Below are 26,538 nucleotides of genomic sequence, written 5' to 3' on the forward strand. Positions count from 1 at the left end.
ACGTCTATTAAGCCGGTACTGACGTTTCATTCTTTTTCATTTGATTTGTTTAAAATCTAGAAACTGTGTCATACGTCACCGGCGTTCGTTATCAAAACTTGAAAAAAATCATTAATGATCAAATATTTGTCATCGGTAAATTACAAAATATTGTGTTACAAAAACAAAACAAACGTGTCGAGGAAGATGCCCTGAGCGACCTGTCTTTTATAAGGAGGTACTTAGACCATATCAAGGCATTCTGGACGAAGCACTGGCGGTGCGTGTATCCCTTAATCACCAATAAACGCTGTGAAACGACTTTGGCCTTTTACTTGGATCCTCCACACACCCCTACGCAACGGTATGAATTCGCATTGTGTGAAAATGCTTGTATTAATCGTATTATTGTGATGTATCTGTATTAGTGCACTCATATTTACAAAACGACGCATTAGTGTAATGTATCGTTTTGTAAATTAACATTTTATTATATTTTATACTGGTGAATATTGCTCGATAAATTAATTATATTTTATTAATTTTGTAGTACTGTGGCGGCTCGCTTATACGACATGTGTTCCGACCAAGTCTTCATGGTCAGCTTTCGTGGCGTTACGACCAAAGGAGCCGTTTTGGAGGGAGATCGGCGCCGAGCGCGCGTCCCCGCCTCCTATTCGTTTTCCGCTTCGGTCGAGTGAACATCTCTGTTCGCTACCGAGTTTGTTCCCACCACCGAGTCCCGATCAGCTCAGCCTGGATCGGCAGACGATACTGGAAGTACAGCTTCAGTATACGTCCGGTGAGAAGTGAGGAAATCCTGGTCTTTCTTCGTCGAAGTCAGATCACGTAGTCACGTGAGGAGTGAGGTTATCATAACCTCTCGAACACGTGCGCGCTAATTTCACGACGGACTCCCCCCCCCCCCCCTGCTTATTCTCTGTATTTATACATATATAAAATACAGTCACCATACAAACAGAATTATAACCTGTTTTCATTATTACAATTTCCCCCCTTTTTCCACATCACGCATCCCACGCACATTACGAAGGAGAAAGGGACATAGCAGAGCAGCCGACATCAGCAGAGACCAGACCACCGACGACGAAGGAAGGCACCTTGAGGAAACCAGCCCCGCCCACGCTTACCACGAGCTTCTACAAAACCGACTTCCGGGGTGCTCTCGAGTTGAACATCCCTGGAGTCTGTACATTTGGTCCTTCGATTCCGTATGTCTTCAGAGCTGGTCTTCCAACGTCGTCGAATCCAGGTTGGTCGTAATTAGAATTTTTCTGTTGTTGTTGCTATTTTTTTTGGTCGTCAACGTCCATTTTGTTTTTTCCCGCGTCCATTTTTTCCTTTGTTTGATTTCGTCGCATTTCAATAATGGCGTCTTTGAGTACGCTTAAAAATACGCGGAAAAGAATTCGCGCTCGGTTAACGAGAAACGCGAATCAATTGGGGGACGATCTGAGCATCTTCAAGCTCAGAATCAGGCTCGAAACAATCAGACCATTACTGTCTGAATTCGAAGCGATCCAAGCTCAGATAAACGAGCTGGACCAAGAAGAGGCGCAGGCCTCCGAATCCGTCGTGGACCTATTTGATAGGGAGCATATGGCCGCCTTCGTGCGATGCACCGAAGCAATCAATTTGCGTGAGCCGCAATTGAGCGCTTCACCGTTAGATGGCGCTAACCTCACAATGTCACCTGTACCGCAATCAAATTCGGCAATAAAATTGCCCCGTTTGGAGTTGCCCACCTTCGAAGGCAACGTCCAAAATTGGCCGCTTTTTTCACAACGCTTCTTGGCCGCTATGGCCGGCGAGAGTTCGCAAATCGCTCGGTTCCAATACTTACTAGGAAGCCTAAAAGGAGAGCCCCAACGTTTAGTTGACGGCTTGGAATTAGCTTCAAATTCATTTACGAGCGCGTGGTCCATTTTGGATCAACGCTATAACAACAAAAAAATTGTTGTTCAGTATCACCTTCAGGCATTGCTTGAAGCCGAGCCAGTCGTGAGCAACAATCACGTCAGTCTGCGTCGTCTCATAGATGATGCCAACATGCATGTACGTGCGCTCGTTAACTTGGGCGTCCGGGTCGAGACCTGGAACGAGATTCTGGTGATGTTTATCACCAGAAAACTCGACCGGAGTACACTTCTGCAATGGGAGCTTCAGACTCCCAAGTATGAAGACTGCACGTTTAGCAAAATAATGCATTTTCTAACGTGCCAGTGCCAATCGATGGAAAATGCCGACTTCGTCTTAAAAGGCGAGTCGAATCCTCGACCAAGAACCATTACGAATCCGAAGGCAGCAGTTCTGCATGTGAGGAGGGAACGCCCCTCCTGCATCAGTTGCAGCGGAAGTCATTCTCTGCTAGCGTGTCCATCATTCCGCCAAATGAGCGGTGATGAGCGTAGGTCGAACGCCATAAAACGTCGACTATGTCTCAACTGCTTGAGGCCAGGGCACATAGTTCACGCGTGCCAAACAAAGCAGAGATGCTTCAAATGCGGTCATGCCCATCACACCATGTTACATGACTCAACTCCATACCAAACTTCGCCTTCAAATAAGGCCAAACATTATCGGAGCCCCAAGAAATCAGAGAACGCCAAACCCGTAAAATCATCGTTGGTTTTACACTCGGTGAGACGCGTATCGCCTTCTCACGCCCGAACTGTCCTGTTATCCACCGTGGAAGTACAAGTTCGCGGCGGAGATGGGCGTTCGCACAAGGTTCGAGCATTGTTAGATAACGGCTCCGAACTCAACCTCATCTCTGAAGACTTAAGAAGGCGACTCGCCTTAAAGTCGAAAAGGATGGACGTCAACCGGGTAGGAATAGGTTCAAATAGGACGTCCATTACTAGTGGCGCGGTAATTCGAATTCTACCGCGCATCCCCAATCAGGGCTCCAGTGTTGATCTCGATTGCGCAATCATGCCCGAGATCGCGAATCAACTTCCATCGCGCAACGTGTCCGAGATTCGGAGCCATTTGCCGCTTCATCTCCCCCTTGCCGATCCGTCATTCGATATTCCCGGTACAGTGGATATGGTGATAGGCAGCGACGCCTATCATGCGATGTTACGCAATGGCAAACGTACCATTTTAGTTCCCTCCAAGTCACGCGGTGACAGAGGAGGACGCATCGCGATGATGAATACAGCTTTCGGCTGGATATTGGGCGGCTCTCTAGAAGCGCCCACAGTTTCAAGCGATTCTCGGAATTGCCATCACACAACGGGTCGTGATCCGTTATCTTGTTTTGGCGCGAGACGTCCAGTCAAGACAGTTACGCGTCCCCTGGACGAATCGCGTATTTACGCGGAACGAAGATTCCGCTTGCCGAAGCGCAATGTACCCGCGCCCTTTAACCCTCACATCTTTCGACCTTCCCAACCCAGCTCCCATAACTCCTGGCCAGTTCCTAGTTGGCGCACCACTAGTTGCGCAACAGCAGGAGGATCTGGTCGATCAACCCGGTGCGAGGGTTCTACCACACCAGCACATGCAGCAGCGGCCCCTGGCAGACAGGGGCACAGGAGTAGGTCCTACTACTCCTCCATCAGCAACACCAAGCGAGCAGTCCGGCGAGTAGCTCGACTGCCAGTCGAGCAGCACTCAGTGAATTTGTGCAACGGTGTGGCGAACGTTCATAACGTCCCACATTAAAGTTGGCGCGTTGTTTGTATCTGTGTTGTGGATTCAGTTTATGTGTTTTAACTTAAGTTTTTGAGTTGCTTTTCTTTTATGCTTCTCTTGTTGGTTTGATTGGTGCTTTGTAATGGAGCTATCAGGATAGATTGGGACATGAAATTGGACGTTGAACAATATTGTTACCTAGCATTGGTGTTGGTTATTTGTTGGTGTTTTGGTTGTTTGTTTGTCTATTTTTTGTTTGTTTCTTGCCGGCTTAGTCAGCTGCTTATGTAGGATGGGAAACTGACGGTGGACTAATGTTATTTTGTTTGCTGACTGGGTTATTTTGTTGTGTTGTTTTTTATTTTGTTGTTATTTTTTTGCTTATTTGCTTGGTTTTTGTGTATTTCATTAGTCGCTTGTGCACCATTAATTCTTGTTTGTTTTGGAATTCGATCCTCTGACTTCCAACGGGGGGAGTATGTTCCGACCAAGTCTTCATGGTCAGCTTTCGTGGCGTTACGACCAAAGGAGCCGTTTTGGAGGGAGATCGGCGCCGAGCGCGCGTCCCCGCCTCCTATTCGTTTTCCGCTTCGGTCGAGTGAACATCTCTGTTCGCTACCGAGTTTGTTCCCACCACCGAGTCCCGATCAGCTCAGCCTGGATCGGCAGACGATACTGGAAGTACAGCTTCAGTATACGTCCGGTGAGAAGTGAGGAAATCCTGGTCTTTCTTCGTCGAAGTCAGATCACGTAGTCACGTGAGGAGTGAGGTTATCATAACCTCTCGAACACGTGCGCGCTAATTTCACGACGGACTCCCCCCCCCCCTGCTTATTCTCTGTATTTATACATATATAAAATACAGTCACCATACAAACAGAATTATAACCTGTTTTCATTATTACAATTTCCCCCCTTTTTCCACATCACGCATCCCACGCACATTACGAAGGAGAAAGGGACATAGCAGAGCAGCCGACATCAGCAGAGACCAGACCACCGACGACGAAGGAAGGCACCTTGAGGAAACCAGCCCCGCCCACGCTTACCACGAGCTTCTACAAAACCGACTTCCGGGGTGCTCTCGAGTTGAACATCCCTGGAGTCTGTACAACATGGTCGAGTTTGGTTGCCTTCCTGCGAGTGGGAACCAACTCGGCTGGGTTCGGAGAGCCACTACTCACTCTGCCTTTAGCTGTCATATAATAAACACGTGCATTAACATGCCAGTTGTCTCATTCGTTCATCCTCCATAGTACAACATATGAATGTACACATGTATATACAAATTTTGTTTTGAACTTTATCATTTGCATACATTTGTATGTTTATTGTTCGACATTATAATTGCACGATTTATTTAAATATTATATGAGTTATTGATAAATTTGGCCCAAATCAAATATGCAACTACAAATAGTTAAATAGGATAAATGCTGTGACACGATTTTGGCCTTTTACTTGAATCCTCCACCCACCCCTACGCAACAATATTATGCAATTAACATCGTATATGAAAGCGGCAGCTAGCATTCGGCAATAGCATACGCATACGCATACGCATACAATATTGCCTAGTTATGGAAATGGTACGCGTGTTATTGAAACAAGAAATGTATTCAAAAGGGCGCTGCTATTATTATAACATTTCTCTGCGAAAACCAATTAAATCGGCGGCTCCTTTTAGCGGGTCTACCTCACGGGACCGAAAGTGAAAAGGTCGAAAAAGCAAATATCGGAAGGCAAAGATCGAAAATCGAAATATCTTAAGTCGAAAGATAAAAAAAAGGGTGCATGGTAAACGGTACTATGTACATATGTATATATATTATATATCAGTGGCATGCGGTGAAATTATATGTATATATAATATATATACATATATATAATATGGGTCTACGTGACGAGACAGAATGTTAAATGGCAGAAAACGCAAATATCGGAAGGCAAAGATCGAAAATCGAAAGATCTTAAGTCGAAAGATAAAAAAAAAATGGTGCATGGTAAACGGTACATACTCACTTAATTTGCGCGAGCAGGATACAACAGGAACAAGAGAAACATGCTTTTCCTCCCGTATTTTGCGCGCGCACATTTTTTTTTGATCTTTCGACTTAAGATCTTTCGATTTTTGATCTTTGCCTTCCGATATTTGCGTTTTCTGTCATTTAACATTCTGTCTCGTCACGGTGACCGATATAATATATATCAGTGGCATGCGGTTAAATTATCTCTCTTTTTGTCATAAAGCCTTGTTTAAAGTGCACGCGCAGGATACGGGAGGAAAAGCCTCCTCTTATTCCTGTTGTATCCTGCTCGCGCAAATTAAGTGAGGATGTACGACGGGGGGGAGAAAGAGTTTTACCGCACGCCACTGATATATATATATACTAACCGTTTTTCATATATATGCATGATAAACGAATATTTTCGACATTTTCACGGTCACCCTGTAAGACAGGGAAGGTATGTTGACCGTATCCCGGTCTAACGAAACACGTGTTGTCTAGTTTGAAAGAGGATCATTTATTTTCGTTCAATTTGGTACAATGGTTATTGTATGTACGAAGAGGTTTCTTCGGAGATGTGATCTGTTTAAACTCCAGAGGCTCACTCTGCCGGTGGAGGTTGCTGCGCTGCTTTATAAACGTTTTGGGTTGAAGTGTGTCGTGTGCACATCTTTTGTTCTTGGTACTCGCGCTGCCCTAGTTATGCTGCGATCGTGGTTTTATGGGTTCATACGCCTGGACGTAGTTCGTGGTTTTTATGGGTTCAGTGAGTTCTTCCTTTGTTTCCAAAACACGTGTATAGAAACACGTGTCGACCTTTTGACGAGGCGAGCGTGTGCCATGCGTTAATGACTTTCCTGGATATGTGTCGCAGTGACCTGATGAGATCATTTCAGTTGTACTATATGCCTACAACCCCATTATGTATATAGCTTGTGTCACATTTTTTTTAAATATATTCATATTTATTGTATAAACATTTTAGACAGCGAAGCTAGGTATTTTCCCTGGTAAACGGATTATTGCTCAAATTGCGATCGCGCGCACGACAATCGTTGCCACAAAAATTGCGAATACGGAATATCTGGCACTCGAGTTCTCGTTTGTACAAAATTTCTTTTTTTGGTTTTTGGTTGCCAAATGTTCCTTGATCGAGATTTTAGTGACGTGCGCGAGATCGCTATTTGCGGAATAATCACCGAACCATTTTCCCTAGTAAATGAGTCATTAGAATTTGGTCGTATATTAGCGTGTTAAGTGAGCTATACCACTTTTTGTTCACTCAATTGCGCTCGCGCACTATATTAAACTTTAATATTTTTCGACGCATACATATTAATTAACACCGAGAGAGCCTGTCGACCCTTGTGTGTTCATAATAGCGCACACATTCATTACTAATCGATAGCAGTATTTGCTTTCAACGTCAGTTGGTAGTTTGTTAACATGTCAGTCATAGATCTGTTGATTTTCAGGTAAGCAACGAATATTTTTAGTTGTATTTTTAGTAAAAACTTCACATTAAAATGGAAAGCGCGAATCGTTTGATAGACAATTCTATTTCTAAGCGCCTGCTGCAAACATAACCCCATTTTTTTAGGTGGCCAACTACTAGTTCCAAAATATTGAACGTCACAGTAATTGGCCACATGCCAAATTTTTTTATTTTATTTGTATGCATTCATATAGTACTTAATATGCAATTCTGTTGTAATTTTAATTTGACGTCTTCACTTATAGTAGGATCTCGACTAGCCAGTTTTTTAAACTGACATTTTAATCTCTGTTATAAGAAAACCGATGAAGATCAAATGAAGAGGTAAAACGATAATACATCCAATATCAAATTATATATGACATTTCAGTAAGTCAACACTTTAGGTTAAGGTTTTATAATCAAGAATTAACAGTTGGTGTTTGGCCTCTGCCAATTACTGTACCATAAACTATACTGAACTTTTCATAAGTCATTGGCCGTGCTTAATTTGTTGACCACTAAAATTTTAATTTAAAAAGCAATAACTGACATTACTAAGTACCTTCTGTACCTTCTATACAGTTCCCTTTAACTATGAACTGATCATTTATGTATTATTTAAATCCTACTGGCCAATAACTATAGCCCTATATCATTTTCAAATAGTCTATATATTATTCTTGTAATCTTATAACTTATTTTACAGTGGAGTCTCGAATATCCAGGCATTTTTAACCAACACTGGAATACAGATAATGTTCAGAATGAGGATCAGATTGATAAAATGAATCACAAAAAAAGTAAGACTATATAAAAGAAGCATTGATATTGGATTATATTTGATATTCCAATAAATCAACTATTCCATTTAGATCTTATAATCAAGGCCACTGTTGGTATTTGGCCGCTGCCAATTACTATAACAAACATTTTATGTAGATGTATTCAAAAGTATATGACGGTTTGGTTGAACTTTTTCTAAGACATGTTTTTTTTTAATTTTTTCAGGCCTCAATGCTGCAAACTATTTTTAAAAAAATGCCACAATACAATGAAAATCAGCTTAAAAAAGCACTACAAGAAGTACAGATTGACGGTGCATCTCTAAGAGCTACTGCCAGAAAGTACAATATCCCTCGAGCTACTTTACAATTTAAATTGAAAAAGCCCACGGCGAGGAGTCGGCCCGGACCAGAACCCTTCCTAACAACAGAACTAGAAGACTCTTTAGTAAAATGGCACGAGGATATGGTCCGTAAAGGGTTTCCTAGGAAGAAAGAAGACATTATTGATTCTGTTCAAAAGTATTTGATCGACAAACCTTTGGAGACTCCCTTTAAAAATAATCGACCGGGTCGAGGATGGCTGCGAATTTTCTTGAAAAGACACCCCAACCTCACCGAAGCTCGTACGAGTCTTGGGATTACTGAAAACGACATACGGAGATGGTACCGGGATGTCATGGAATACTTGCGGGAAAATAGTTTCCAGGACACACTATTAGACCCTACGCGAATCTTCAACGCTGACGAGACTGTATTCCCGACTTGTTCAGACACTGGAAGAGTATTCGCGCCGACCGGATACAGAAATGCATATGCCAATGAAAACATCACCGTTTTGTTTACTTTTTCAGCAGACGGTAACGTCTGCCCTCCCTTATTGGTATATCCTTCCAAAAGCATATCGGAAGCAATTCCCAATTCCGTGCCTGATGACTGGTGGTTTGCTCAAAGCGAAACAGGCTCTGTTACTTCTGATGTTTTCAATGAGTTCATCACAAACATTTTCTCACCGTATTTGACGGAGCGAAATATCAAAAGACCAGTCATTCTATTCATAGACGGTCATAAAAACAACATAACTTATCAACTGAGTGTGCTGTGTAATGATTTGGAAATTATTTTGGTAGCTCTCTATCCGAATCCAATGAGGATTCTGATACAGCCTGCCGATTTGAGTGTTTTCAACGTCGCTGAAAAAATATGGAGCGATGCACTGAAAGAGTTTCAGGATGAAAATGCCGGAATAGTAGTGACGAAGGTCTCGTTGGCCGCTGTTCTAAAAATGTTCCTAGACAGTGCCGCACTGGATTCTTTTGTACACGCCTTCCAAGCGTCCGGACTATATCCTTTTGATGCAAACGCTGTGGATTATTCTGAATGCATTATACGGATAGGTTCTCCGGAGCTGACACTCGCAAGAGATCACATGTCGTTTGACGACTTTTCAAGAATCGTAGGTCAGGAAAAATTGCAAAAACTTGAAACTCTTGATATGGCGTTGGCGTGTTCTGATGACCTAGTTTTGTATAATCTGTGGAAATTCTTCAATCCAACTAACTCCAAAAATTATCTAACAGAGAATCAAACGCAGGTAAAGAGAAAAAAAAAGCATTATAATAATAGTAGATTAAGTAAAAAATACCAAGAAACAATTCATAGTTTGGAATGTCTAGCATCTATATCCAACACCAATATATAAGTACCAGCCGTAAATACAAAACATCCCTGCGAGGCCCAAATGGAAGAGAGAAGTTCGAAATTCCACTCATACATCACACACAATTATAAAAATAATGATGAGCGCAGGTTACCAGACAGATAAGTTCAAATATCTCCAATAACCTACGCTCACTGAGATGTAAAATATCACATTTAGGCACGTCAGCAACGATTTCATTTAGAAATCGGATAGTTCTTGGAATAGGAGCCATCCGATAAAGGACTGTGTGAGCAAGAGGTACAACCGTCAAATGATGATGTCTACCACGCACATAATTATTTATGCAAAGACGATCTGTCCAAATATTACTTAGTTACTGTGGTTCATTATTAAATCGAAAAAATGCTACAGTTGTTGCCCATTGTATAGTTATTAGCCAAATAATGTATTGCTATCGAATAGTAATGAATAAAAGCACCATTGAGAGCACAAGAGGATCTCATTTTTTATTTTCAATCCAAATTTCCAATAAGTATACACTGGTCAAGAACTGTAGCATTTCCTGAATAGGAAATAAGTCAATTACAGATATATTATTATAAGATGGAAGGCTTTGACTGTTGCCCGACCTGTGGAAACTAGGTTGAGTTTTTAAAAAGATCTTTATTTATGTTAATTATACAAGTATTATTGTATGCGAAAGAGGCCGTTGCTCGACTTCAGAGCAGTAGACTGGCTGAACTCCAGAGGCTCACGGGCGCCGGGGGCTGGTGCGATAGTTTATATATTGGTTGAGCAATGTCATCATGCTTTCGGGAGTTCCTACGGGCTCGAGGTTATTCTTTGTGTAGATGTGCCTCAAGGTTGCTTGCGGTATGATGAGATCATATGCTCTCGAGAGTTCATACAGACTCAAGGTTGTTTATCTAGATCGAGTTGAATTGTGTCTATGCCCTTGGTGCGAACGAAGTATGTATCTATTCTACAGGAAGGCGATGGTGCAATCGCACGGCTTGTGTTTTATGATTATCGACCTCAATTCGGAATAGTACAAGCTGTGCTATATTCCTACTTAATAAAAATTAAAAACTAATTTATAATCATTGTTATTTGAGTGAAGAAATCTTCCATGAACTATTTATCTTTTATAGGTTGGAGTAACACTTCAATGTCAGCAAGAAGAAATCAATCTAAAAAATGAGATAAAGTGTCGACTATGTCTCTCTTCTGTACCAGCCTTATCGTCTGTTTCCATATATGACAGTCCTCATTCATTGCAACAAATTTGGAGATGCTGTCAGTTACAGGCCAGTTAACTTGTTTTGCACTGCTGTCAATTATTTGTGTACAATGTATGTAATATATGTATATTGATTGTTTGTTTTATTTTATAGATGAAACAAGATGATTCGTTACCAGGTGCAATATGTTTGTCATGCGATTGCAAACTGGAATTCTTCACAAATTTCAAGAATGTTTGCATTCAAAGTGATAAAAATCGAAGAAAGAAATTGTCAACGGATATTAAGACGGAAGAAGTTTTACTAGATGATTTAATTTGGGAGGATAATATGATCTGTTCCCGTAACTCTGCAGCTAATGACAGTCAATCGAGCAATTTAGAACCGAAGAGAATCGCTGCATATGAAATCATAGATTCTTGTTGTTCCGAAAAGACAAAATACCCAAACATTGGTCCTTCCGCATGTAATAAAAATGATATTGGAGAAAATTTAGTGGTAATTTCATAATCTTTTCGCTTAAACTCATTGTAAACGTACATTTATATGTATTTTAATTGTTTGGTTTATCTTGTAGGTTGATGGGGATAATATTCAAAGCTGTTACGCTGAAAAAAACATGCAAATAATTGAAATTTCACCAAAAGAACATTCAACGGAAAATAGAAAATTTGAAATTGTTAATAATTTTGAAATCAAATGTGAATACTGTCAAGAAAAATTTTTTGATAGGTCCGAATTTAGATTGCACATTTTGATGCACTATGAAGAAAAATCAAAAAAAAAACACAACTGCAAAATCTGCTTAAAAGTATTTAAAAACAATCTAAGTCTCATACATCATATGAAACTTCACCCTGAAAAAATACAGCACAAATGTAACATTTGCTTACGGAATTTTTCACATAAACACATTTTATTAAAGCATAAAAAAATTCACATGGAGGGGAAAATATACACCTGCGACCTTTGCCTAAAATCTTTCGCATCTAAAATCTTCTTGGTGAAACATATGCGAATTCACACTGCCGAAAAAAAATGTAAAATCTGCCACAAATCGTTCACAAAATTATACAATTTGAAAATTCATATGGAAATTCACGCTAGAGATAAATCACATGATTGTAAAGTTTGCTTGAAGTCATTTACGAGTAAATTAAGATTTGTCAAGCATATGAATGCTCACAGTGAAAACAAGCCACACAATTGCTTAATTTGTAAAAAAACATTTTCATTGGAGTCCGAACTAGTCAAACACACAATTACGTGTGGGAAATTATTCAAATGTGACATTTGCTTGAAAGGTTTCAGATTCAAGCAAGTCTTAGTAAAGCATATGATCTCTCATACCGGGGAAAAACAGTACAAATGCGACATATGCTCAAAATCTTTTTCATACACATCGTCTCTAAACGCTCACATGGCCAGTCACACATTTGATAAGCCGTTTAAATGCGACGATTGCTCGAAATTTTTTAAATCCAAACCCAATCTAGTCAATCACATAAGAACTCACACGAATCTTCACAAATGTAGCATGTGCTCAAAATCGTTCACGGCCAAGTCCACCCTAGACCAACACATGAACACTCACACGGGGAAACAGCCGTACAGTTGTGACCTATGTCCAAAGTCGTTCATATACAAATCTAGCTTATTGCTCCATCGGAGACTCCACACTGGAGAAAACTTGCACAAGTGTACCATCTGTGCAAAATCTTTCACTGTAAGGTCAAAGTTGATTTTGCACATGAACATTGTACACGCAGGAATAAAATCGCACGAATGCAATGTTTGCTTTAAGTTTTTTCAATTTAAAGCCCATTTACTGGTACATATGAGGATTCACAGCGGCGACAAACCGTACAAGTGTGCCATCTGCTCAAAGTCATTCAGATACAAAGACATTCTAACTGATCATATGGACTCTCATAAAGATGAATCATATGAGTGTGGCGTTTGTTCGAAACACTTCACGTCAAACAGATCCTTGAAAATACATTCAAAAATCCACTTGATGAAACCACACAAGTGTGAAATGTGCTCAAAATCATTCATATACAAAAACAAACTAGCCAGACACATATCTACGCACAATAAACTCAAACTGTTGGTATGTGACATATGTCCAGAGTCTTTTTCGTCCAAAAGCAAAATGGTGACACATCTGAAAAAGCATGCTGTTAGAGAATCTTTCGAATGTGATGTGTGTTCGAAATCGTTTGCATGTAAAATCAACTTGCAGACGCATATGAAAATTCACTAGTCCAAATTTTTGCTAGATGAGCATATGACTGTTCATTCGAGGGAGAAATCTCACACTTGTGGTATATGTGTGAAATCTTTTGTATATAAAACTTGTTTGCGGACACATTTGAGTAAACATCATCATGACGTGGATTATATTATATAATAAATAATTATATTATATGACAAAGTACAAGCATTTGCAGCTGCAACCAATTATTAGAACTACATATGTATGTATATTAGACACCAATACATTGAGAAAATTACTAAATATTTCATGCATTTACAAAGCTTTTTCTAGAAAGAAAAATAAAAATTGATATCCTTAAATATTTTAATATATACTTACATACATATAAACCTTATATATTGTGTGAAATACATATTTAAAACATACATATACTGTATTATTTTGCATGAAGATATACGACTTGGATTTGTCTTGAGATATGCTCGGTTATTCTCCAACCCCTTTTCTTCTCGCTTGCTATTCAACTCGTTTGTTAGAAGTAAGCTAGAGTATAATGCGATTGTGTGGAATCCGCATGAAGCAAATTACTCTATAAGAAAGAGTATGGGTACTACTCATATGTCTACCTTACTCCTTTCCTTTTGGGCATGCTTGGGTATAATTCCCTTGAACTTCGGAGAAATTTCACATTAATTCGTTTCGTTCTCCGACTACTGCATGGTAATACGTCATGCCTGTTGTTGCTGGAACAGTTGGGACTTAATAACTATGTGCGCGGTAGACATCATCATTTGATGGTTGTACCTCCTGCTCGCACAGTTCTTTTTCGAATGGCTCCTATTCCAAGATCTATTCGACTTCTCAATGAAATCGTTGATGCCGTGCTGAATGCGATATTTTCCACCTAAGTGAGTGAAGATTGTCAGATATTGTTTTAACATATTTATCTGGTAACCTGCGCTCATCATTATTTTCTTAATTTGAATGTGATGTATGTGTGGAATCTTAATCTACTTTCTTCCATTTGGGCCTCGCTGTGGTTTTATTTTTATTTTATTTTACTTTTTCTTTTTCTTTCTCCTTATGTATATTTTTAGGTACTATTTTTTTTTTCATTGTGAAACTAAGAATAGGATTTGAGGATTTATTTATTTGATTTTTATACCTCTGTTTATTTATTATTTTTCTTGTTTTCTGTTTTATTTGTTATTGGATTGACGATGAAGTATGAATTTAATGTATGTTGCTTCGCGGAGTGAGCCATGTTCAGGCTTCTGAAGCTCACTGGTGTTGGTTCTGTTGATCAGGCAGTGCGACAGTTTCTGTTTCAGTTATATACGCGGTCGCGTGTAGTTGTCCTAGTCTAGGGTTGTTCTGCTTGATTAGAAGTGCTTTTCAGAGGGGTAACGGGGGACATATGCGTGACGGGGGAGTATGCGTGTGTATTGACATCGATAATGAATAAGTGCGCGATGCGATATATCCCTACACCAGTTTCCAAATTATTGACCAAAGCAGTAAACTCAAAAATATGAAATCTTTACTCAAAAAAAATATATTAATTGCGGAATAAATAAGTGTCACAATTATTAAACAGTTGAAAAGCAAAATTTGCGCAAATATTCGAAAGTGAAAGAGCAATCGTACAATGGACGTGTTTGAAGGTGTTATGTTGTGCGGAGGTGTCAACGCGGGCGGCGGCTGTCAGTCAGTGATGGTGCGGCTACGCTCGTGTTTGGGTCTGTCACTTTTTTCGCGGCTTTAGACCGGATTTAAAAGCGCGAACACGTCATGGGACTTCTGCTGTCGCGCTTCCGGGTGAGACGCCCCCCGCCACCCCCACCCCTCCCCACCCCTCCCCTCCCCATCCCAACCTCGCGTCCCCAGACGGGCTTCCTTTATTTTTAGCCGCTCCACTTTCCAACTACATCTACCCTTTCAAATGGATATTTCCTACTGACTGTTGTTGTTGTGCTGTATTGTATTGTATTGTATTGTATTGCACTGCATTAGATTGTATACGATTTGCATTAATAGCATTTTCGCAACGTGAGATATGAATCATTTATTTGTTGATGAAAAAAAATCGCACGAACGTTTCCTATACAATTATCATAATTTATTTCAGACGACAGAGAGGATGTCAACACGTTAATATATATGTTAAAAATATTATATTTTTTTATAAAATAACATTTATACGAACGACTGCTAAAATTTTGATTTTTCAAATGATAACAGATAAGAAATGTATGTAGTTTTAAAAGAAAACTAGTTTTTGGTCAAAATGTAGATGGAGATGTACTAGTTCTGATTATATATGTACATATGTATTGAAACATAAAGAGAACAATTAATGAACGGTCATTAACTTTTGTAGAAATTTCAAAATACCAGAATGGTATATAAATGATAATGAATGATGAGTAAACTAATGTTTTCAGTTGATGCTTTTTGACAAATGGTCCATGACGAATAATATAACTGATTAAATACAGACCTAAACAGTATTTTAAATCTGTATAATTCATTGAAAACTAATTCAAAGTTTCAAGGCTCAAATGCTAAAATGCTAGTCGTTTTATTTTTCGTTCGTCGCAATTGTTTTTTTAGTAAAAAGTGGCGTCATTTACTTCGATCAACCAAATTGATATAAATTCCGAATAAATTGTCGTATCAATTCGCTTTTTGAATTTTTGAATATCTAATAAATGATAAGCATAATAACTACATAGATTGATGATCGATTCGAAAGTAAACAAAATACTCGACAGGACTTTGATCAAAAAGTGATTCAACAACCGTCAATTTTCAGATTGCACAAGAAAGAATCGTTTTCATTATCGTGACACATTAGTGTAATATAATAATTGCAGTGAATGTCATTCGACATATGTATAAACATGATTGTAAACGTCTACGTACTTTCTGTCGAAAAATTGTACCGAGCGATGAATGCATCGTTGAATATCAATTTTGGAATAGCATTAGCACGAATTTTTTCCATTTCCATACAATTCCCGAACGAAACGCCGCACGCATAATTTATTCGATTGCATTTTCAGCGCAAAAAGACCACTTTTCAAGTGCTCGAAGAGTTGGAGAAGGAGATCCGGTCCATAGAGCAATATGGCTACAGCACGGAGGCGAAGAGGAGACGTGTCGTCGGCACTCTCATGGCCGTCTCGATAGGCCTTTATGTACTGTCTGTGATACTTTTTTACTTCTACTTTCGATTGACGAGCTGGAAGGAGATTTTATTATATGCGACACCTCTATTAGTGTTCCCGGTTGTGTAAGTTACATTAATATATATATATATATATGTATATAAGATTTTTGAACTCGATAAGGAAACTTTGCTTTGATCATTGAAAATAATATTTGCTACTTAAAAAGCGGATGTTCGCTACTTACACGTGTATTACAATGACCAAAATACGAAACGACAACGATCAACGCTTCTCTCTACTGGATTCCTTCCTTTTTACTCTTCGGCTTGCGACCTTCGACCTTTGCTTCGACTCTACGACCTGCCATCATTATTCATACGTAATACGGATTATATTAACAAAATACCAAAATACGAACCAGCTTTTGGTTAGGTTTTATTTATTTAAGATTACATTTCACTAATGAGACTATAATTTCACTAGTGAGAAACAAAAGTAAACACTTTTGACAATTGACAGTTGTCAATAGCGGAAGACTGCAATGTTGCCAATTTTTGTGTCTATTCTAATGCTAAAATCTATTTTTTCAAATGATCGTTTCATATTTTTTATTTTTCACTTTATAACGCCAAAATATTTTATTCGTTGCACAATACGAGATTGTTCAATGCACCGAAAATAATGCAAATTTTCAATGCACAAACATTTTTTTTAAGATGCAAAGTATTTTACTCAATGTACAGTTATAAATCGTAGCCAAAATAAATTTGAAATTTTTATTCAAAATAGGCACGCTTCATTTATAAAAATGAATAAAACACGGATAAATATGAATAAATTCGGTAATGAAGACATTAATTTATATTCATCAATGAATTGAAGAATTTTATATAGTGACATTTCTTCTTTCGAATATGATTGGTTTAGATATTTAATTTCGTGAAACAAATTCATCCCTTATATATATGTATGTATACATACATATGTTTCAGCGGTATTTTATACAAAATACAATTCCAAATAACCATTTGCACCAGTTTTACAAGTTTTATTCGTGAGTCGTTGATATTTGACAGTCAACTTCCTGCGTTCCTCGTAAATTATAATATTTTACAATCAGTATTGTTACTTCGATTAGAAAAATTAAGTTGAATATAGAATGCTTTATAAGTTCAAAGAATGTCAATTATTTTTTTTTTATATTTTCAATTTAATAATCAAAAAAGAAAAATGGGGGCGCCTCGCAGCGCCCCTTGTCTATGGCGCCCTAGGCACTTGCCTAGTCTGCTGCACCTTTGAGCCAGCCTTGGTTAGGCCTGTCTAATCTGCGGACATCGTTGAAAATCCTATTTAAATATTTGGAGTTACATATTTGATTTGCGCCAGATTTATCTATAACTCACTGATATTACATATATACATATTCACATATAATATTTAAATAAATCGTGCAATTATAATGTCGAACAATAAACATACAAATGTATGCAAATGGTAAAGTTCAAAACAAAATTTGTATATACATGTGTACATATGTTATACTACAAAATTAATAAAAGTGAATAAAATAGAATTAATTTATCGAGCAATATTCACCAGTATAAAATATAATAGAGTGTTGATTTACAAAACGACGAGTGCACTAATACAGATACGATACAATAATACGATTAATACAAGCATTTACACACAATGCGAATTCATACCGTTGCGTAGGGGTTGGTGGAGGATCCAAGTTAAAGGCCAAAGTCGTTTCACAGCGTTTATTGGTGATTAAGGAGATACACGCACTGGCAGTGCTCCGTCCAGAATGTCTAGATATGGTCTAAGTATCTCCTTATAAAGGACAGGTCGCTCAGGGCATCTTCGACGTCCGGTTACTTCCCCATTGTTTAGTCACTTCTTCGGCGTTGTCAGCTCTAAGAAATCCACGGGAATGCGACCGAGTTACCGCCGCTAAGTGCATTCGGGGGTCTCTCATTGTTAGCCGACTTGCACTTAAGCCTGGAGATAATCCTCGAAACCAATTATAACGGCGACTTCTTTTAGCATACGCTACAATACAAACATCATCCACAGTGACATCTATGGAGACGTTTTTGCAGCATTTTATTATAGAAATTATTAAAAGAAACGATCGACCTGGAGTCATAAACCAAGGTCTGGCCAGCAGCGGGACTCGAACCCATGACCACAGTCAAAACAGAACGCTAAAATGATTTGTGTTGCATTATTTTGCGTCCGATTGACCGTGTTTTATCAACCATGCATTACATTCTTCATCCAAATAATTTACTGTCGTAATAAGTTTCGGATATTCTTGGCAACCTGATTTTATTTATGGATGATGCTCAATTTACCATTAAGTTTATTTATAGTGCAAGTTGATTCGGGATAGTAATTGAAAAAGGAGATGTTCATTTAGCAATGGAAGTTTTCAATGCCGACCTGAGGATTTCCGGAAACCCAGTATGTACTGTCTGTTTACGTGTGGTTTGACGATGCCGAGTGACGTAATTATAGCGAGCCATTTTTAGATGGAGAGTGTTCGATTAATTAATCGCTTAAATGATAATGACTTTCACATCGGCTTACTTTCACTGGTGTTTTGCGCTCCGTGACAGTCGTCTCTTTTTTTTTATTCCGTATTGAAATTGAGTAACGGTATTGTTTGTGAATTTTTAGTGATGTTGGATTTTTTGCGTGGGATTATTGCACCCGTTACAAATGACCGATTGAAATTGCAACGTAGAGAGTTTAAGTGGTTTTTTGGAAAGACGTTCTTTCCTTCGATTCGTGCCTTCTCCTGTACTTTACTATTTCTATTAATCCAACAGTATTAACCCTTTGCCCGCGTCACCAAATTTAGCGAACATGCCCTGTACGCGGCTGCTTTTTTGCGGATTTTGTTATCTCGTTTTCGACTATAAATATAGGTTGTAATATTTTTTTGAATTTTACAACCTATATATATTTTTTTTGACTACTGCCATCTATTGAATTTGGTAAAGTATACATTTAGTAATATTTTCAACCAAGTTATAAAATTTTAACACAATAGACGGCTCTTATACCGGTTGGAACTTCCAAGACATCTATGCGTGTCTCGCGCGCTGAGGGCATGTTCGCTAGGACATGTATAGTAGTCGTACGCGGTGGAAAGGTTAATGCATATATTAAATATTATTTTTAGTATTGTACTTCTACGCGCCGGTCTTAGCCGATACTACGAATGGAAATTACACAAAAACAAATCAAAATTGATCGATATGAGAGCCGAAAAGAAAAAAATCTTAGAAGAAGTCATGGACAAAGAGACTTATAAGGTATTGCAATATATGGAAATATTTATTTTTAATTTTTATACATTTTTGATTCCGCTATATATAATTTTCTTTTTATTTTCAGTTCGCTAAACAAATTTTAGACAAATTTGGCGAACCAAAAGACACTGTTCTCGCGACAGAAACTCCTAAAAAATTACTCGTTCACGCACCATCAACCGCCTTAGGTACATATTCATATTACCCGGTTACATTACACGTTATGTTCGGTATAATTAAAGAAATATATATGTCTTGCAGTTTCAGTATCACCAGCTCAATTGCGACAGCGGCAAGTTGGAATGATTGCTAACGTAAACACGTTGAACGCTTCTAGTGCTCTAATGCCGAGAAGTCCGTACGGTCCGAATACACCGTCATATTCTAACGAACTCACCCCGATGAAGGTCGGTTATGAAGACAGCGTCGTCTTTAGAATGTAGATTGATGCAGTTTATAATTTGTTTTTTATTATTCACGATAGCGGAATCAATTGCCGAGGCCTGTATTGCCCGCCGGCGGAGGTGCTTTTGATCGTCTCGTAGACTATCTCGTCGGAGATGGTCCTGGAAGTCGATTTGCACTCATTTGCTCAAAGTGTATGGGACATAATGGTATGTGTTATACAGGGTGGAGACAATATTAGTAACTTGATGTTTGGTTTGTGTGTATATTTTCTGGTCCGTTTTGCAGGCATGGCGCTCCCTGAAGAATTTGAATATTTATCATATCGATGCGCTCATTGTCGGTGGTTGAATCCGGCGAGGAAGCAGAAGCCGAAAGCTCCTCCACTAGTCACTACGCCGATACGGACTCCGTCGGTTCCGATAAAAGGTTTTTTGCTTTATCTATGTATGTAGTAACAATAGACGAATTGTTATTTTTAGACGAATTTGACTGATTCGAACTCAGAATCGATCACTGATCCGTTTTCATAATCTAGAAAAAATCATGTCTGTGTCAGTGAATTTTGGGGATTTTTTGAACACCGTTAGTCCCGTCGAACTGAAACTTAGTATCGGTTACTGAAATTCTTATCGATACTATGTAGATTTTTTTCAAATTTTTAAGTTGACCGGAAATGGTATGTCCCCTTATACATAGGTGTTCTCTTTTTTTTTATTTTTCAATATAATTATCTCCCAAACCGCAAACCGAATCAGACTGAAAACTTTTCGCATGTATGTAATAGAAATTATAAATTTTATACACTAATATTTTTTGAATATTTTTACCTGAACCGGAAGTAGTACTTTCACTCTAGAGAATCGAGGTTTTTTTATGTTTTTCTCAGAAACCCTTTGGTTGATTGAACTGAAATTTCATATCTAGAAGTTTAACCCTTTGCCCGCGGCAATAAATATAGCGAACAAGCCCTGTACGTGGCACCTTTTTCGCGAATTTGGCAATCGAGTTTTCGACCTTAAATATAGATTTTAATATTTACTCAAGTAACCAGATATGTTAATTAACACATAAAGTATTATTTTAAACAATAAAATACATAATATATCTCGTAGTTTTGGCTTAATTGTCAAATAATCATTCTTCATACAATTGAGACGTATCGTCGCCATTGTTCAACAGACGTGACGTCACATAAACGTGGTTTCAGTATGTTTCCACAAAAAACTAATTTTGACTGGTATATATTCATTTTAAGCAAATTGAATAGATGGCATTCAACTCTCAGTAATATATTCAACCAATTTTGAACCTTAAAACAGTTGAGATAGGCACATATAAGGCTCAAAATCCCGTGCAAAGTTCAGAAATTCTATGGAAGACAGCCGCGCTACAGACTTGTCGCGCAAAGCTTCCATAGAAGACGGCAGCGGGCAAACGGTTAAGCTTAATACCAAGTTATATATAAAATGTGGTTAGCATCCGTCAACCGGAAGTGGCAGTTTACTCTTTTTCGATTTTTCTTCCACTATATTTTTCGACCCCTTAAACATGTGTAGTCTTCACGAAAAAATTCAAGTATAATTCTTGTATCAATGTGATGAAAATAAAAACAAATCACTTAATTAAATAAATTGGAAGTAGTATTTTTTTCCTCTTTAAATAAGTCAAAAATGTTGCGACCACACTATTCTTTCCACACCCCTGAATGTATCAAGCTGAAAATTTACATTTGTATTCTTTATGTACTAACTTAGAGCTGATTAGGTTTTGGCCAGAATTCGTAAACTGGAAGTAGTAATTTTTTTTAAAACAATATTTCATTATTTTATTTTGACCTTTTAAATTATTTTTATTTTCTTGATATTTTATGTGTATAATAATTATAGTGATTTTAAGTAATACAAAAATTTTGAACAAAATCCGACTATCAGAAGAATAACTTTTGTCTTGTGTGAGTTTCCTCATATTTGTGCTCAATTTGTATCGGAAATGCTCTCACAACCAGTATGTGTGAACTTTTATGTATTTTTAATCATCGAATTTTATTTTGCGACCTTCTTACATTCCTCAAATGCATAGATAAAGTCATGGGTTGGTCACTTCCGAATTTTTTAGTTTAGTTTTACAATTTCACGGTCGAATGCATGGTAGAATCGGTGTGTGCGGTCAGCTGGCCGATGTGCATTCCAGCGTTAAATCTAATGTGGTAATGCGATATTTATCTGTAATTGTATCGTGCGGTCATCTAGCATATATATGTATATGAATAAATATATTTTTATTATTGTAAATGAAATTAGCATAACTATATTTTATGTTTTTCAGAGAAAAATGTAAATAGCAGTTCCGACAGTGACTGCAGTTATGATGATAAAAAGATTGATAAAGGTATTTTTTTTTTATTATTTATTATATAATACTCCATCTGTTTTTTATATAATAAAATAATTTGAGAACTAAATTTTGACGATTTAAATGACGATCTTCAATGCTTCAAACTAAATTTATTTACTTTATATATGTACATATGTATGTATATACCAGGAAGGCCTAACAGGTAAACCCCAATGCGCCTTCCTGGTCAATTACAAACAATGCTGCATTTTTACATACCTCCTTTACGTTTCACATGGCTTTCGTGTTAGTGGTCATTTTTATCTCTTATCCGATCGTTTTCATACTTTGCCATATTGTTATTACATATAAAGGCGCTGAACTGCGAGACGCTGAAAAACTCGTAATTTTTTATGTCCATTTTATAAAATAATTTAATAATAATTTAATTTAATTTAATAAAATAATTTAAACGTCCATTTTATAAAATAAAAGTGCATTTAATAAAGCAATTTAAAAAAGTTTCTGTACATTACAAAAAAATTGTGCGCATTTCTAAGTGACGGATACAGATTGCATTAGAAAGTTTGCTTTGATCATTGAAAAAAATATTTGCTACTTAAAAAGTGGATGAAATGTGCATTAAAATGACAGATGAACTGTACCGGTAACGGTAATTGGACTATTCGTCACATTGGGGTGGTCACAAAGACAATTTTTGCCATGAAAATCGCGAATACACAATATTTGGCACTCAAGTTCTCGTTACTATGATAGTTATCGTTAGTATGATGGACTTTTCGGCTGCCAGGTGTTCCGTTATAGAGATTTTAGTGACTTTGTGACGAGTAATTTGTGACCAGTAATCACCGAACCACCGGTAACGTCGCGTATTTTGCTATTGACAACTGTCAACTGTCAAAAGTGTTTACTCTTGTTTCTCACTAGTTAAATTATAATCCCATTAGTGAAATGTAATCTTAAATAAATAAAACCAACCCTAACTTAACCTAACCAAACCATAAATAAATAAAACCTAACCAAGCGCTGGATTATATTAACAAAATACGGCAAAATACGAACCAGCGTTTGATTAGGTTTTATTTATTTATGGTTTGGTTAGGTTAGGTTAAGTTAGGGTTGGTTTTATTTATTTAAGATTATTTTTTACTTTTCTTTTTTTTGTATCTTAATTTTGTGCTTTTGCTATTTGTTATATCTATTAATTTTTTATTTTATTTTTTGTTTTCTCCCTCTCTTATTTTATTTTATTATTTATGCCATTGTGGCGCATTAGGTTCTTCCTGTAATGCCACAATGGTCAAAAACGTTAAATAAATAAATAAATTTCACTAATGAGATTATATAATTTCACTTGTGAGAAACAAAAGTAAACACTTTTGACAGTTGACAGTTGTCAATAGCGGAAGATTGCAACGTTGCCACTTTTTGTATCCATTCTAATGCTAAAATCTATTTTTTTTTAATGATCATTTCATATTGTTTAATGATCACTTTATAATGTCAAAATATTTTATTCGATGCACGATACGAGATTGTTTAATGCACCGAAAATAATGCACAAACTTTTTTTTTTTTTGAGATACAAAGTATTTTTCTCAATGTACAGTTAAAGGTCTGTTCATACCTAGTCGGCACGTACCGACTTCAGCAGGTATCCGGCCTTACGAAAAGTATTCTTTGGTACATTTTGTATGGGTATGTTCATATCAACCGTCACGTTTACGCCACGGCAGGCTTACAGCCGTACCCGACATTTCCTGTTCATACCTTACAGCAACATCCGTCAACGTATCGTATCCGTCTTTTTGGCCATCGTGGAGATATACACGCGAATTACGTGCCATGAGTCTGCCGCTTTGCTGTTTTGGACCAATTATCGATAGTGACCGTTGACAGCTGTTCAATCTTTCGACATGGTTTTGGCGCTGACAATGAATTTTTGACAATGCTTCCTTAAATTTTGTAGATTTTTTGGTGATTTATGTTTTTATTTTATCCAGTATTGTTTCAAATTGGTATCGGTTCATACGGAAATATTAAAAAAAAAATTGTCCATCATCCACAAGCTCCTTATACAGTGTCCAAAACTCTCCTTCGGTTTTTCTATTTTTTAACATGGGATGCACATCAAAACGCCTCCGTGCTTTTTTATTGCCTTCTTGAGCTTCTTCTTCCAACAACAACGCGATTATAAATAATTTTTCGTTCGATAAACGCCGAAACATTTTTGCTGACTTGTATTCTGACGCGTAGCTACGAATGCACGTGTGTGCATTCATATTGTAAGTACTCGACAATACGACGTAAGCAATATTGCGCCGTATCGTCATGGCCTGCAATGTATAAGTAAGCCGATTTTGCCTTGCACTCGGCCAAAGTGCTGTGAACGTGACGTGACCGCGACGTGTAGGTAGATATGAATAGAAATGTAATAAAATGACATATTTGAAACGGAGTCGTGCAGTGCTGAAGCCGTGCAGTGCTGTTAAGTATGAACAGACCTTAAATCGTACCCATTTTTATTGTACATAAGTCATACTCAAATAGTGGGTAGGAAGGTTTTCAGCCAATTTAATGGAGGAACCATTTCAAACATTGAAATCAGAAAAATTGGCAAACCCTGATAGGAAACAATCGACTTGGAGCATTACAGATAATAAACTCAGAATAAATTATTTTCAATCGAAGTCAACTCACGGGATCAAACCTGGCGACCTCTCAGTGCTAGGCAAAAGCTCAACTGAATTTGAATCAATGATTAATTGTTTTTGTTTTGTTTCCATTATTATATTTGCAGTCGACTCCGACACTGACGTTTCCGTAACTCAAGAGGAGGAGACCCAAGAAGAAGATGCTCAATCGACGGAGACGGAGACGGCCGACGTAGTTAAAAATGGCGAAGTCGTCAAAGACGAGTCGGCCACCGTCGATTGAACTCGTCGACGGAACATGCACGTGCGAAAATGCGAAGAGCAGCTAAAAAACTAATCTTCGATAACAATCGGCTAATATGAAATTTTTACTGCCTTGAATATTTACATGATAAATTTTATACGTACTTTTAGTTATTCCTATTTTTTAATTATTATTTCGTGGCTTTGGTTTTGAGGCTTTACAAATGTACATTTTGTATAATGAGTCATTTTTTTAAATGTTTAATTATTTATGCTTTCGCTTTACTAGTTTGTATAACCTACCTCATCGATCCGAAGCGCACGCATCCAGTGTACTTATCCTTGCTCGATCCGGTTCTGATCGCTAGTCTTTTTTTAAGTATTGCCTGTACTTATACAAGGACGTCGTGTACAGTTGTAAATTTTAAGGACCGGCTCTCGACTTTTGGCAATATTAATCGTATTTTATAGATATACATACATATATTTATGAATCTCAAACAATTTTTCGTGTGCCTTAAATGAAAATTATACTTGTTACCTTTTAGACAAATCAGTCAAAATAATCTTTTCGCTTCTCTTTTATACGGTACGTTTAATTTTTATACAATGAATGTTATTTATTATTAAAAAAAATGTATTTATATGAACGTTGAATGTGTCCGAGGCAGTCATGACAGATCCCTGTTGGTAAATTAGATTAAAATGTATTCGAAACAGAATCTTCAGGCTCGTCATAGCTGTTAGTGTCATCGCATGACTGCCTCGGTGTGTTTCGTTTTATTTCTGAATCAATTTAAAATCATATCTGAATGACGTTATCGCTGTGCAATTAGATATATGTACATACGGAATGCACTATGATTTTTTTAATTGTAAATTATCGTCAATTAGCGTAGCCGTTGGACGTTTTCGAGCTGAACATTTTTGCAATTGATTCGTAGTACACTCGGTAGTAGTGCCAAAACTGTTTTTATCCTATTTTAGAACGGCTTGTATGTATTCGGTCAATATTAATGATATATATATATTAAATATATGCCATGATATGGTCAACATTATAATATTATCATAATTTAATACTGACCGAATGATAAGAGCCGTTGTTTGTTTAAATCCAACCGATTTCGGGACGTTTTTAACTATAAAATATATTTATTTTACACTGTTCCGATTGACGTTCAGATCTTTTATACACGTGAATTGTGACAACGTTTTTGAATTATGCTATGCATTTAATTCACCTTATTTTAGAATGTGTAGACTAACTCTAAACGCTTTATATGTGTATGAATACGCGAACGTGTATAAAGTGCTTTAATTAAAAACAAAACATTGTTACACAATAAT

The 26,538-nt window shown here is 37.5% G+C and overlaps 4 protein-coding genes across 8 annotated transcripts in view; all 4 read left to right on the forward strand.

Moving 5' to 3' along the window:
* Positions 1–4,018: 4,018 nt before the first annotated feature.
* LOC143916224 (uncharacterized) overlaps positions 4,019–26,538 on the forward strand; it is an 84,226-nt gene continuing 61,706 nt past the window's right edge. The window contains exon 1 of the mRNA XM_077437219.1: positions 4,019–4,623. The gene's annotated coding sequence lies outside the window, so the exon portion shown is untranslated. The remainder of the gene's footprint in view (positions 4,624–26,538) is intronic.
* Positions 6,563–13,449, forward strand: LOC143915379 (uncharacterized). 5 transcript variants are annotated; one of them, XM_077436002.1, is made up of 7 exons: positions 6,899–7,123; positions 7,389–7,467; positions 7,832–7,925; positions 8,134–9,501; positions 10,722–10,877; positions 10,965–11,309; positions 11,389–13,443. In XM_077436002.1, the coding sequence occupies exons 4-7, from the start codon at positions 8,140–8,142 to the stop codon at positions 13,075–13,077; spliced, it is 3,552 nt and encodes a 1,183-aa protein (XP_077292128.1). In that variant the 5' UTR covers positions 6,899–7,123; positions 7,389–7,467; positions 7,832–7,925; positions 8,134–8,139; the 3' UTR covers positions 13,078–13,443. The 5 variants fall into 5 exon arrangements, with proteins under 5 accessions (XP_077292126.1, XP_077292128.1, XP_077292129.1 ...); XM_077436003.1 differs by having other exon boundaries at positions 6,908–7,123; positions 7,389–7,512; XM_077436005.1 differs by having other exon boundaries at positions 6,913–7,123; positions 7,392–7,512.
* On the forward strand, positions 14,704–26,524 carry Lnpk (zinc-ribbon metal-binding protein lunapark). The gene is made up of 9 exons (XM_077437267.1): positions 14,704–14,850; positions 16,098–16,327; positions 19,399–19,531; positions 19,614–19,716; positions 19,790–19,935; positions 20,013–20,142; positions 20,222–20,362; positions 22,262–22,324; positions 25,092–26,524. Exons 1-9 carry the CDS (start codon positions 14,824–14,826, stop codon positions 25,226–25,228), a joined length of 1,110 nt encoding a protein of 369 aa, XP_077293393.1. The 5' UTR covers positions 14,704–14,823; the 3' UTR covers positions 25,229–26,524.
* LOC143915612 (uncharacterized) overlaps positions 16,970–26,538 on the forward strand; it is an 854,026-nt gene continuing 844,457 nt past the window's right edge. The window contains exon 1 of the mRNA XM_077436321.1: positions 16,970–17,190. The gene's annotated coding sequence lies outside the window, so the exon portion shown is untranslated. The remainder of the gene's footprint in view (positions 17,191–26,538) is intronic.

The sequence above is a fragment of the Arctopsyche grandis genome, chromosome 8 (assembly GCF_051622035.1).
Source record: "Arctopsyche grandis isolate Sample6627 chromosome 8, ASM5162203v2, whole genome shotgun sequence".
Classification (NCBI taxonomy): domain Eukaryota; kingdom Metazoa; phylum Arthropoda; class Insecta; order Trichoptera; family Hydropsychidae; genus Arctopsyche; species Arctopsyche grandis.

Coding starts and splice junctions, on each gene's coding strand:
- LOC143915379 (XM_077436000.1), top strand. CDS start 8,140: ATGCTGCAAACTATTTTTAAAAAAATGCCACAATACAATGAAAATCAG. Junction 9,502..10,721: donor TAACAGAGAATCAAACGCAG/GTAAAGAGAAAA, acceptor TATCTTTTATAG/GTTGGAGTAACACTTCAATG. Junction 10,878..10,964: donor GGAGATGCTGTCAGTTACAG/GCCAGTTAACTT, acceptor TTTATTTTATAG/ATGAAACAAGATGATTCGTT.
- Lnpk (XM_077437267.1), top strand. CDS start 14,824: ATGGGACTTCTGCTGTCGCGCTTCCGG. Junction 14,851..16,097: donor TTCTGCTGTCGCGCTTCCGG/GTGAGACGCCCC, acceptor TTGCATTTTCAG/CGCAAAAAGACCACTTTTCA. Junction 20,363..22,261: donor TCCGTCGGTTCCGATAAAAG/GTTTTTTGCTTT, acceptor TATGTTTTTCAG/AGAAAAATGTAAATAGCAGT.